This window comes from Ostrea edulis, chromosome 6 (assembly GCF_947568905.1).
Source record: "Ostrea edulis chromosome 6, xbOstEdul1.1, whole genome shotgun sequence".
Classification (NCBI taxonomy): domain Eukaryota; kingdom Metazoa; phylum Mollusca; class Bivalvia; order Ostreida; family Ostreidae; genus Ostrea; species Ostrea edulis.
The window spans coordinates 38,020,363-38,034,508 of NC_079169.1; the positions used below are offsets into that span (position 1 = coordinate 38,020,363).

General features: G+C 37.2%; 1 protein-coding gene and 1 long non-coding RNA gene across 3 annotated transcripts in view; one reads left to right on the plus strand and one right to left on the minus strand.

The window, feature by feature from the left end:
- The window catches only part of LOC125647819 (tyrosine-protein kinase JAK2-like), a 155,013-nt gene that overhangs the window by 106,267 nt on the left and 34,600 nt on the right, over window positions 1-14,146 (plus strand). The window contains exon 21 of one of the 2 annotated variants that reach the window (XM_056139556.1): window positions 4,382-8,382. The exons of the other annotated variant lie outside the window; for it this stretch is intronic. Within the exon in view, the coding sequence (XP_055995531.1) occupies window positions 4,382-4,405 (24 nt within the window). The 3' untranslated portion in view covers window positions 4,406-8,382. Of the gene's footprint in view, window positions 1-4,381; window positions 8,383-14,146 lie in introns of those variants that run through there. 2 annotated transcript variants of the gene reach the window in all.
- Window positions 4,669-14,146, minus strand: part of LOC130046752 (uncharacterized) — a 21,445-nt gene continuing 11,967 nt past the window's right edge. Inside the window, exons 1-2 of the long non-coding RNA XR_008795752.1 lie at window positions 6,578-14,146; window positions 4,669-5,061 (exon numbers count right to left, since the gene is read on the minus strand). The exon at window positions 6,578-14,146 is cut by the window's right edge and continues 11,967 nt beyond it. This is a non-coding gene — a long non-coding RNA (uncharacterized LOC130046752). The remainder of the gene's footprint in view (window positions 5,062-6,577) is intronic.

Genomic DNA, 14,146 nt, shown 5'->3' on the forward strand with positions numbered 1-14,146 from the left:
TTTATTTCCATTAGATAGTAAATATCTTGGTTTTGTTTGTTACCACATCTAGGGCCTTCATACCGATCATCAGTCTTTAGTTATATATACGCTCTGGTACATCTAAATAGATTTACTTTTATTTATTTATAATTCACAAATCAAGATGTACAAAGTTATACGTCACATGCAGTCATGCTTGAAATTGTATAAATCAAATGTTTATAGAGGGAGGAGCATGATTTTACGATCTATAGAGAGAATTTTTATGAAAAACATTCCTAGACCTTGGCAGCTGTAGCACTACTAAATAGTACTCTTTCCATGACCATATACAACAAAACTTCATCACTGATTTCTTATCGGCGCCGTGCGTGAATGACATTGCTTAACTGCGATAATGTAGCCCTCTCTGACATTAAAAAAAGGGGGGGGGTATAGTAAAAAACTCGGAGGCCTGCATTATTGCAGTGAGACCTTGATAAATGTGATATTTACACAATTTCCAAAAAGAAGTGATAGTATTGTTTTAGAAAGTGGATTAATTGAAATTCGGTTAGTATACTTAATGCGGGGGGGGGGGGGGGGGGGGTGTATAATTTGATAACATACATGTGATACGTTATGTTTTAAAGTTCGTACAACAGTATTGATTGTACACTGGGAATATTATTATTATTAAACAAACCTTCTCCATCTGCATTCATTTTTTTATCCTCTCTCCCTATTTAAAACAAGTTTAATATTGTATATAAACATCATCATCATCATATCCAGTTTATTTGTTGATCAGGCCATCAATTAATCCTCTGCTGAGGATGGGGCCTGACTGTCCAGTCTCGATCTAAGTCTTCCTCTCCATTCCTGTCTGTGATGAGGGTTGATGGAATCCATACCCAGGGTTTTCCTATCCCGCTTCACGACATCCTCCCAAGACAGTTTGGGTCTGCCAGTGGTCCTCTCCACTGGTACGTTCAGTTGTCGGACTTGAGCAATCCAGCCAGTGCTGCGCTCAACGTGTCCCAGCCAACGCAGTCTGCTCTTCTGCATGATGTCTGCGAGGCTTTTTAAGTTGACTTGAGCGAGGAGAGATTCAAACGAAATGGTTTGCTCAGGCTTCTTCAAATAGATCCATCTTATCATTGCTTTGTCGTCACGCTGCAATTTCTTTTTAGTGTTAGCAGAAACAGCCCAAGTTTCGGAGCCATACATAAGCACACTTCTGACACATGAGGAGTATACACGCCCTCTAGTAGCTGTTGGTAGGTGCTTGTTGGTTAGGATTGGTAGCAGCTCTCTAAACTGTTTCCAGGCAGCCTTGCAACGTGTAGCTGCTGCGAGTTCACAGCCTCCACCTGATGACAGCATATCGCCCAGGTAGCAAAAGTCTGTCACTACCTCAAGCGTGCTGTCACCAATACCAACCTCCGTCATTGGTCTGCCATCTATTGGTCTTGCCGCACCAGCGCAGCGCAAACACTTATAGTGAGGATCTGCTCTGAGAGGGCCCTCTATGCCACTGCACTTTTTGTTCACCCATTCTGAACAGTGTGCGCAGAGGATTGAGTTGCTGCCTGTTCCACTCAGACATACAGAACAGTGGTGTTTGCCTGTTTTCCTCAATAAGTCGAGGTTGGGACCAGCGATCATGACCTTGGTCTTACCCATGTTCACTCTGAGACCCTTCTCCTCCATGCTACTCTTCCATCTGTCCAGACGTACCTTGAGTGATTCAAGCGAGGTGTCAATTATTGCCAGGTCGTCAGCATATAGGAGCTCCCATGGGCAGCTGGTGCGAAATTCTAGTGATAGAGCCTCGAGGACAATGATGAATAGAAGGGGACTTCAGACCGATCCTTGATGGACGCCCACTCCAACTTCAAATTCATCGCTATAGCTGTTACTGACTTGTACCCTACTACGTACATTGGTGTACATAGACGTCACCACTTGAACCAGCCATTCCGCAACTCCTAACTTACGCAGGGCCCACCAGATGACCTTTCTCGGGACACAGTTGAAAGCTTTTTCCAAGTCTACAAATGCCATGTACAATGGTTTGTTTGCTGCCTGATGTTTCTACATGACTTGGCGTATGATGAAGATTGCGTCTGTACTGCTCCTACCGGGCATGAAGCCAAATTGCATGTCATCAATCTGTACTTGTTGTTTGATCAGCTGCTCAACAACTCTTTCCCAGACTTTCATGACCTGATCAATAAGTTTGAGTCCACAGTAGTTACCTCTGTTTAGCACATCCCCTTTACCTTTGTACAGGCTGACTATAAAGCTCTCTTCCCATTCCGCAGGTATGCACCCCTCTCTGATGATGGCTTCAATCAGTTCCAGCACCAGACTTGCCCCCAGTTCACCTGTTGGTTTCAGCATCTCAGCAACTATACCAGATGGTCCTGCTGCTTTGCCAATACCCATTTTACTGATTGCTTTTGTGATCATCTCCCGTGTAATAGGGTTACTAGGTCCTTCCACAGGAGGTTCATCTGACAGCTCATCAGGGTTCCATGGGAATTCAACATTCAGTAGGCGCTCATAGTGCTGCTTCCATGACTGTATCTTCGCTTCATCATCCAATGAGAGTTCACCAGAGTCGTTCCTTATTGGTTTCTCACCCAAGACATCTTGATTGTCACGGCGCATCAGTTTTGCGAGCTTGTAGATGTCACTTGACTTGGGGTTTATTTTAAGAAAAACCTCTTTATCGGCCTCTGACTTAGAGTGGTTTCTTCCAGTTGTGCTTGGATGACACTCCACACACATCAGTTGCAGCCTCATTCAACCCATCCTTTGGTCTCTTCCAGTGTTCCTCTATGCTGACTGCTTGCGTATCTTAATTGGATGAAGCAAATCTCTCAGCAAATTCAGCTTGAATGATTGGATCCTTCAGCTTCCACAGTTTTATGCGTGGAGAAAACTCATGTTTACGTTTGCGAGAACTCTGCGCCTGAAGATCACACAGGAGCAGGTTGTGTTGGGATGCACATTCTTCACCCAGGATGACTCTTACATTTGTGACATATCTTCTAAAGCTGTGCCGAAATAGTATGTAGTCTATCTGTGTCATGCTCCCTCCAGATTGGTATGTGACTAGATGTTTTGGCCTCTTCTCGAACACCGAGTTGCCAATCACTAAATTATTAGCGACAGAGAACTCAAGTAGTCTTTCTCCTTCAGCATTCCTCTTGCCAATAGCATGGCCACCATGTACTTCCTCATACCCACAAGGAGCAGAACCGATATGTCCATTCCAATCCCCACATACAAACAGTTCCTCTGTACCAGGTACAGTCACAACAAGGCTCTGTAACTGCTCGTAGAAATTGTCCTTTTCATCATCACTGAGCCCAACCTGTGGAGCGTAGATACATACAACGGCAAACACTACTTTACCGACAACCAGACGTACAAGTATTATCCTGTATGATATTCTCTTCACTTCAAACACTTTCTCCCACCACTTTTCTGCCACTGTTTCGATTGTTTGGACTACAGCCGACTGCATGCAAAATTATCCGGATCATCAAGGACTCTTAGTGGACAAAGAACAAAGAACACTCCACCTGTCCCTTTATCATTCCCAGACCAGTAGAACTTGCAGTTGGTATCCTTTCCCACTACCTTTCTGACACCTTCATTTCTCCATCTGGTCTCCTGAAGACAACACAGGTCAACCTTCTTTCTGGATATGGTCTCCACCACTTCATTAGCCTTTCCTCGCATGGTTCCAACATTTAGAGAACCGATGCAAAAATATTAGTGCTACTGGCACCGTCTTGATTTCTTCTTATAATTCGACTGGACATGTGTTTGTTTGGGCAGTTTTATGGCTGGGTGCCCATCCTTTACCTACTTGAGACACTTCTGGCAGTCCAAGACCTCCACCGTTCCCAGCTAACTAGAGCTAAATGTACTCGTACAGCAATGACCACTACGACCACTGCTCATGCACCATTGCATCCAAGTATGTTGGGCACGCTGCATTAGCTACTGTCACCCAGGTTGAGACAGGCTATCTAGGATAGCATTACCAATACCCAGTGGCAGGGGGTTAGATTGGTGAGCGCAGGGACGTGTCTGCATGCCAGCAGGCCCTGCACCTCTGGGGTTCTAACCTACTCCGAGATCCCTAGTCAACTAGCCTGGGGCCACATGGTGCCCAGTTACCATGGTGTACCATGAGGAGGTCTGACTAGAGTCTTGTCTGAGGATAGGCTATGTACCAGCAGGGGAAACTTACGCACTCGACACAGTTTTGTTTATAAAAAAAATATTAGTTTATACAAAATTCAAGAATGTGTCTTTAATGTAAGACTTACAATAACTTCCTTGAGATAAAGAGAAACATATTGCATGAAAATGATTTCTCTCCCAATTTTTTATTTAGGTTAAATGGATCGATGCCATTTAGACTAATCTCTTGAAATATTCCCGGACACCTTGATACCCAGGCCATGACATACAGTTCCTGTGAGTACTGACATACCGTCAAAGTAGTGACTTGTGTAACACCGAATGGTGCAATCACTTATTTTTCAACTTTGAATACAGGATCAACATGTACTCCAGAGCAAAGTTCCCACAAAATCCACGGCTGGAAAACGGTTTAGGTGTTCACTAGGTGTGATCATTCAATTATTTTTTGCAAATCATTTATGAATGAAATAAAACTTATGTGTCAAATAGTTTAGTATAAATAAAAAATGCACTACTGATTGTTATTGTTTTACTAAGTATATTTTATCAATACATGTTGATTTTGAATCCATTCAGGAATGAAAATATTGAAAGAATAATTCTGTTCATGTTATGTGTCCATTCAGAGTCCTTTATGATCCCGGATAATTCCACAGTCAGCTGTTGTCCAAATAATCAAGTTGCAGATATAAAATTCAATCACTTTGCAATGTTCTTTGTCCACTAAGAGTCCTTGATGATCCGGATAATTTTGCATGCAGTCGGCTGTAGTCCAAACAATCGAAACACAATAATTCATATTGCACAAAAGCTGGCCCTGTATCAGATGATAGTAAGGATGGCTGGACTTGAGGGAGAAAATACTATATTCTAAATGTAAGAAAAACTTTATATATAATGTACAGTGAAGACTATAAAAAGAGAATTTACAACAGGCATTAATTATACAGAAGACACACATTCTATAAATTCTCTACCACATTATTGGAAGGATCGAGCAACCCCTGCAATTACTCTCTCCGGCGTTTGCCTCCTGATATCTTTAGACAAGAAGTCAGGGCTCGAAATTAGCGAGATATACTCGCAAAATGCGAGTACATTTGAAAAATAGCAAGTAAAAATAGTGGACACTCGAAAATTTTAGCGAGTGCTGATTTACAAACTATGATCGTATCGTATCATATTCGTTTTTTACGGTGATCCACTATTCGCTTTTCTTATACCTGCACTCTGAATCATACAAATGCTTACATGAATGACTGATTTCAACAACCGTTTCTATCCGGATTTTTCTTTTACGATTTTTTAAGAAACTCGGAGTCAAACAAATGCTTTAGTGGTAGGACATCGCATTATGATGAAAAATATAGACATGTTCACCTATAGGGGTGATTAAATTGAATTCCAAGTATAAGGTTTTCGTTATTCATTTATCTAAAAAAAAAAAAAAATATCAGAGTTTCTGTTGTACCAAGTATTCCGGTAGTTATTTTTATCAGAATCATGAGAATGTCCTATCTAAATTGATTTATTGTCATATTGAGGTCGGATTGTAGTGATGACACGAGTGCACTGCTCACCGTGTAGATGATTATTAAAAAAGTTCATGGGGCTCGTGATTGTGCTGCTTATAAAACCATGAGTCCCGGATTCGCTTTGAAAATTCACTAGTGACAACCCTGATGTGGCATGAAATTGGAAGACTGGATTTAGACCTACGGTAAACAGGTTGTGGATTAGAGGTGCGATAATCAAGAGACCTAAACATTGCACCATATGACTTACGCAACTTAGTGTCTTGTCCATACGATGCCTGTTGACCCACTAGGCTCAGTAATGAATAATGATGGGGAAAATCATTGATTTAAAAGAAAAAAACATATGAAAAAAGAGCACTATTCCATTATTTTTATTTTAGCTTGTAGGTTAATTAAATTTCATTTTAGCCTGTGGATTTTTTTACCCACAGGCTAAAATTAGCCTGTGGTAGAAAAAGTTAATTTCGACCCCTGAGAAGTGCCCCTCCCCCTCCCCCCGTCCTGTAATTTCTTGCTAAATATATACAAACTTAATCAAGCCATATATGATAAAGTTATCTTAATATTACCAATTTCTCCAAATTGCTTAAATATTGATAATTAAAAAACCCAGTCAAGTAATAGGCCATAATATACCCATAACATCCCACCCACCCTCAATTTAAGCCACATCACAAAATTATCTACTTGTTACAAGTTGTACATTTGTATGTCTAATTATTAACAATAATAGGCCTAGTTGTTTGAATTAAAAGCGAAGAAGTAAGTTAAATTTAAAGTATAAATGAGTTGCGTAATTATTGAATAGTCATTCATGAAGTTGAAGATGAACGTGTACTTGCAGTTACCTGGCTACTTTATACAACTTGTTCTCCGTTGACAATTGAACCATTGCATTGACAATGTATGTCAACTTGTTAAACTGGGACATAATAAATGGTTGTGGTACACAGCGTTCTCTGATTTACACATAAGCGTTGGTTTTTCAGATGTGCAATTGGCCCAATTCTATACTCGTAATACTGAATCGGATTTGTTTGTCACCGGAAATGCTTCACCAGAAGTGACAAGAAACGAGACTTACAGCCCCTATAAATGCATATCTTTCGTGAATAAACGTGTAACGTTCGCGAATACACGTGTACCATATAGGTTATAAAGCATAGATTTTGCTTATAAACAATATTTTATGGATTGAATGCGCTCAATATCAAAAACAGTAACATGAAATACATGTAATTTGTTCATGACAATGAAGAAAACGATAATTTAAAACTTGTCTAGCTGTACTTTGTAATTTTGTATCTGAATATCTCTTGATATAATTTGACTGCTTTATGATCATCTTATTCACCTTTAATTCTGTTGTACATATTTTGTGTTATTAATTGTCACATTGGAGAGGTCTTTCTAGACAATAAAATATGTTGAAACCAAACCAAAAGCAAATCAAATGACAAAATTATAAAACAGGTAGTTACAAAGGTTGCTGTGAGAATTCTATGGGTTTTTCCAAAAGATGACAGCAAAGGGACATAACAGGGGTGGATCCAGGATTTGTGGTTAGGGGGGCACAACTTAATGAGGCAGGGGGTCTGGGAGCTGCCAGTGATGGGGACTAGGGGGGGGGGGGGGCAAAGCCCCCTAAAATCTCCTGGATTTTACAGATTTTATAGGGCTTGAAATATGTCTCCTATGTAGTCATTTTTACTATTTTCTGTCATTTTTAATTAGGTGAAATTAATAAAATGACACAAATTTTAAGGGGTTTTGGAAAAAAATGTAAGTTCTCCTTATAAAAGTAATTCAATAAATCAAAAGATTTTGTCATTTATTTCTCCAAGAGTGGAAGAAATTATTGCTTCTTTTATCGTTTACATTTTTCTAAACAAGAGACCACGATTTACTGCTAATCCATAACCCTTGAAAAGTGTGGATTCATCTTTTATTGGAATAACTTAGGTCGCCAAGTGCTTTCTAGAGACATTCTGGTTTTTTTTTCAGGATATCAAATGAATCAAAAGCAAATGTATATTAAGCATAGTTTACTCGATAACATAACAAATTCAGAGATTTAGTGGTTGATAGTTCTTTGAAATTCTGTGACATTTTAAGGCTTGATTTCAATGTATGAAAATTTATATCCCCTTATTAAAAGCTGCTGTTAGCTAAGCAACACTGGTATTAATCAATTACAAATATGAATTCTACTTTGCATTCAATAGCATATACAGTATAATTTGTTTAAATAATTCGAACATCGAATCGAGACCTCTACACCGCGATTCGGCCACATCACGATGCATCGTTTCACCCCTAAATTTTTTGCATTATATAACACAAAAATTACAGTGTACGCATTAATTCGCGAAAGTTTTGAATTATAACACGTTAAATGCGAAAGTTACACATTTATTTATGAATGTTTCGCATTAATTCGCAAAAGTTGTGTGTTTATTCACGAAAGTTTTGTGTTATAATGCAAAAAAAAAAATTTCAGCTACGAAAATGAGCTCATGGGCTTTCGTATAGTAGGATTAATGTCAATTTAAAAAATTTCACATAATTATCAAGGTCTTGTCTTAAGATTTTAAATGACACTTTAAAAAGTGCGGGAGAGAGATGAATTTTTTAAATTATCATACCCCAGCAACAAAGTTGTGGAGTGTTTTTGACCCGTTCGTCAGTCTGTCAGTTCATCAGTCTCTTTCTTGTCAGCGCAACTTCTCTGAGACCGCTCAACAGATTTTCGTGAAACTTTGTAGTTGATAAGGAAACACTCTGTAGATATGCATATTCCCAGGGAATTCTTATTCAATCATTTTTCTAGGAGTTATGCCCCTTTTGAACATATAATTTCGAGCCCGTCTGTCCTGTTCTTGTCAGCACAACTCCTCTGAGACCGCTCAACAGAATTTCATGAAACTTTGTAGTTGATAAGGAAACACTCTGTAGATGTGCATATCCCCAGATAATTTTGATTCAATAATTTTTCTGGGAATTATGCCCCTTTTGAACTTAGAATTTCAAGCCCATCTGTCCTGTTCTTGTCAGCACAACTCCTCTGAGACCGCTCAACAGAATTTCATGAGAGTTTGTAGTTGATAAGGACACGCTGTGTAGATGTACTGTTATGGGTCAGAACAAACCCTTGATATAGTGCAGCAGAATTTACTAACTAAAGGCAATTTAAGATTTATTTACAATTACTAATTGAAAGAAAATTATAATAGCAAAAACTCTAATACGGTAGTTGAATAATAAATCTAAACAGAATCTACACACGCAAAAATATTAATCCAAAATCGTAATTCCCAGTATAATAATCCAAAAAGCATGTAAAGTGTCTAACCAGAGCTTTTTTTATCCCAAGAATTTCAGTGTATAAATAATAGGAATGAATTTTCTTGTACACTCTTGAAAGACAATGATGCAACCATTATGTAATCTTTCTACTAAAAATAGCTTAGTCTAGAACAAGCTCGGTCACAGGTGTCAATGAAATAAACCTCACTTTCTAGAACTATCTAAGTCAAATAGCAATACACAACACCTCCCCTTAAAAAAGTTTGAATGATAATGGAAACTCAAATATACAATGCACATCAATCAAACCAACAACAGAATAACAAAACATACTCAAGACACTCTTGACAAGGCATCTACTATTAATAGAATCCTTCATTAGTACCAGTGTGGGATAGGGAAATTCCACCGAGGGGACAAGATTCGCAGTCTTAGGACCATCTAGGACGAGGCTTTGCCAAGTTCTAGACAGCGAATCTTGTTCCAGAGGTGGAATTTCCCTATCCCACGTGAGTAAATAATGAAGGATTATTTTTCTCATGTTTTACCTACAGTTTAGTGCATAGATTTAGGAGCTTTGAGAAAATTCTAAATTATCAAAATCCTCATTTGAACTTCGATGCAAAAACTAAATAGATAGGCAGAAAGAGCATACCGTATTTTGCCGAATATAATACGCAGTGGTGTTTAATACGCACCCCCCACTTTGAGCCTAAAAGTTGGTGAAAAAACGCACTTCGGGTGTATAATACGCAGCAAAAATTTTGACCAAGCGGTAATCTTTATTTTATACTTGGTGTTAATTTTCACTTAATATTTTTGCAGAAATAATGAATTCTAAACAACGCACAATAATTTGCAAACTTTTTGAGATGAAGTCTACATCGCGGTAATCTTCAATGAGAATCTTCAGGGAAATATCAACCCGGACAAGCCTGTTCATTTCAGCAAAGCACGAGATTTTGTAGCATTAAAGTCTTAACTGACTCGATATTTCCTTTGTTGAAACTTAAAATCAATCAAATAGCCGATGTTATAAAAATAAAATTAAACAATTAAACTATCGCTTATTTTACTGTAATCAACACACCATGGTAGGTACAAAGATGCAAATTATCAACTCCTCGTTAACTACGATGACTATTAAAATGTGTGAAAAAAAATTTTGTTAGGTATTTCTTTACCCGGAGGGGGTATCTAACAAAAGCAGTGTACACAACAATGGCTTCGTAAAACACACGCTTTTACGCAAGAATAGTTATTTAAAAGATTCAAATAAGTATTTCATTAAAAATTAGGCCTATTCATAAAACTTACAGTAAACAAACTTTTAGCAAGTGACAAAATTATTTTCCAACAATTTTAGCACGTGTCAAGGCATTATTATGTACACATGCTTTCAATAATGGCGGCATGCGATGTAATGAATAGTCAGATCCAATGCAATTTGATTGGCTGTTTGTTTCATGATAATTGAATTATTTAGATATTGTAAATATATATATCACATTTTCTGCAATTTTACGTTTCTGTAGTAATTTTCTTGAGGTCGAATTTTCTAGTTAATAAATAGGTGAATGTGAAAAGGCGTACAGTATCCGAAGCCTTGGTCTTTGAGTGAAATATTACACTACTTAATCGCCGAGTTTCATCTGGAAAAAAAGGTCAAAAACCTATTGTGGTATATAATACGCACCCCTTTCTGGCACAAAAATATTCTCTAAAAAAAAGTGCGTATTATATTCGACAAAATACGGTACCTGAAAATGGTTTGTACACTGTAAGTGTAAACTAAAAAACCAAGGTTGTCCACCTATATACATCAAAATTTAAAGGACACATCTCGTGTTTTCAAAGTATACAGAATTATATGCATTTTGTCTTCCTTATGCTTATAGAAATTAATTGTAATAGTTCGTTCGCTGAAGTATTGCGATAATTAGCCACAATATGAACTTAAATCTAAGCCCCGATTTCAAAAAGCCTAGTTAATTAGATAGGTAGTCACGTGGTACAGTGACGTCATATGCGACCTTCGTCGATCAACTTGTTGTAAAAGTAGTGTTAGATATTTTTAAAAACTCGGGTTTTAGGGGCCTAATTTATTTACCATGGATAACATTTATTTCGATGTTGACAAATTTCCCGAGTCTTATATCTTTTAGCCACCAGTGCATACAAATAGCGACCCAAATGTAGCGAGAAAAGCGAGACAGTATGAAATCTGCATAAATTTGCGAGTAAATAATGTTTACATGGGATCACTGTCTAAACACAATTTGCTAATGCCATTTCTGTAAACAACTGTAATTAGCGTTGTTGCTTTTCTGAAATAAACAGTGCAATTATTATTAAATTTATTTTTGGAGAAGTTAGATAGGCCTAAATTATGATACGATTATGTATCATTGACAACTAGGCCTACTGCCACGGGTGCATTTCGAAAAAAAAAAACAATAATAATGATCAAACGTAATTTGAAAATCACAATACTTTTAAATTATTTTATTAAAGCAATTTTATTAGGCCTAATCATTATTTTTTGTTATCAACACGTTGTTACTTAGGAAGTGGGAGCGCGGCGTGCTGTTGTTGTAAACACGTACGCGTTCCTTAAAAAAAATGAAAGCATTATAATTCAATTCAAAGTCGGGAAATATTATATTTTATTATTTATAATTGAAAGTTCAATTATCTTTTATCTTTAAATTTCTCTTTTTTAAAACTACCAGTTGGTAGACACTGCAAGCAAAGTTCTGCCTATATGTTGTTACAAGGTGAAGGTCAGTTGGTGCGAGTGTGCATTGAATTCGAGAGCAGAACGGAAAGCATATGCCGTAGGCCTATATGTAACAGTGCGTAGCTTCGATAGAACCATTTTCTCGCAGTTTATCTACGTATTTGTCCAAGTGCTTGTTTGAAAAAGTACAGGGACAAATTCTATTGGGGGTTTTTATGACAAAGTCGTTGTGCCGACAAAATATATTCACATCTTGTCCCTCATACCTTCCTTCGAAAATTGAAAAAAAAAACACAGTCCAAATCCTCTCTACTGACAGCAAGTACACCCTTAAACGGCACAAAACATCCTAATGCAGTGTTATTTACAAGCTGTTAATGTGATAATTGTTTGTTTGTCAATTAAATCTAATCTGTTTATGAAATGGTTTTCAACTGTTTTCAAATCTTCTCGCTCGAGGTCGCATATGACGTCACAGATAATGGCGCGTAAAATATCGAAAAAAATATGCATATCGCAAGATTTGAATTTCATCGCTTTCAAACTCGAAAACTACGCAAACTGTTTCATTTAAAATACATGTAAAGTAGTTTTAGGCATGAAATGAATTAATTTTGCTGAAAAAATAAAAAAGTTTAAAAACATGCGATGTGTCCTTTAAAGATAATGCAAAATATTTTTACTTCACCGTGTAACGTAAATCTTCACTGTGTAACGTAAATCATGGAAAATATATGACTTCACAATCAAATGATGTCACAGCAGAGTGAGACAGAAAAATCTTTACATGGCTGTTTCACATAGGTAAAGTCAATCTCTAACTGGTGATAATGTGAGAAAACATTGTCTCTGCCTTTGATATGTTTGATATCAATATCATACTCTTGCAATAATAAACTCCATCTTGTGAGTCTTTGATTCTTGTTTGATATTTTATGCAAAAAAGTGAGAGGGTTGTGATCCGTAAAAACAATAATTGGCTGTACAGTAACATTCAAATAAACATCAAAATGTTCCAAAACTAATAACAAAGCAAGACACTCTTTCTTTTTCAATGGTTGAATAATTCTGTTGACATTTTGTAAGTTTCTTTGAAACTATCTACATTGTCACTATGTTCTTGAAACAAAGCAGCACCGATTCCTACATCACTAGCATCTACAATAAGCTTAAATTGCTTAGAAAAATCCAGAGCTAAAAGAACTTTACTATACTCATGAGAACAGATTTAATTTTACAAAATGATCCGTTGCAGTCTTTTGTCCATACAAATTTAACCCTCTTTTGCAATAAGTTGGTAAGTGGACCAACTGCTGAAGAAAAAATTGGACAAAATTTTCTGTAAAAACCTGTCATGCCCAAAAATCTCATCAACTCTTTCTTGTTTGTAGGAATTGGGAACTTTGCAATAACCTCCACTTTAGCCATAATAGGTATAATATAACTTTGACCTACTTTATGACCTAAATATTCTACAGTAGCACGACAAAAGTCACTCTTTGCGAGGTTCACTGTTAAGTTTGCTCTTGCCAGAATGTCAAAGAATGCACGTGTGATTTGGAGATGCTCCTCCCATGTGTCACTGTAGATGATAGCATCATCAATGCAGGCTTCACATCCTTGAAGGTCATGAAGAAGGGAATGAATCATCCACTGAAAGATAGCTGGAACATTTTTCATACCAAACGGCATCACTTTGTATTGAAAGAGACCATCAGGAGTCACAAATGCAGAGATTTCTTTGGCTCAGTCTCAGTCAATGGCACTTGCCAGTAACCTTTCAACAGGTCAAATTTACTGACAAATTTTGCATTTCTGATTTTGTCAATACAGTCATCAATTCTAGGAATCGGATAAGGATATGTTTTCGTGACAGAATTCACTTTTCTAAAGTCGGTACATAATCGGTAGGTGCCATCAGGTTTCGGTACGAGAATACAAGGTGAGCTCCATGTTAAGTCACTTTTACTTGGTTCATTAATGTCATTGTCGAGCATGTACTGCACTTCTGTTCTTAAGTACTGCAATTTCAATGGATTTTAAATGACAGGGATGCTGCTTGATGGGCAAAGCATCACCAACTATAACATCATGACAAGCAGCTTTGGTCTTTTGTAGAACATCCGAGAAGATTGAAAGATAATTAGCCATGAGACATTGAACTTGTTCTCTCTGGTGAATATCTAAATGTCCAAGTTTGGTATCCAGATTTGCAAATTAATAAATTACAATATTTGAACTAGTTCCAAGTCTCAATCAACTACTTGTATCATAAATTATAAAACTAAACTACACGTATAGGAGTATAAAAATAGAAGATATAATTGGATGAAACAGAAACTGTAATATCGCGCAGCTAGATTTAGAACTC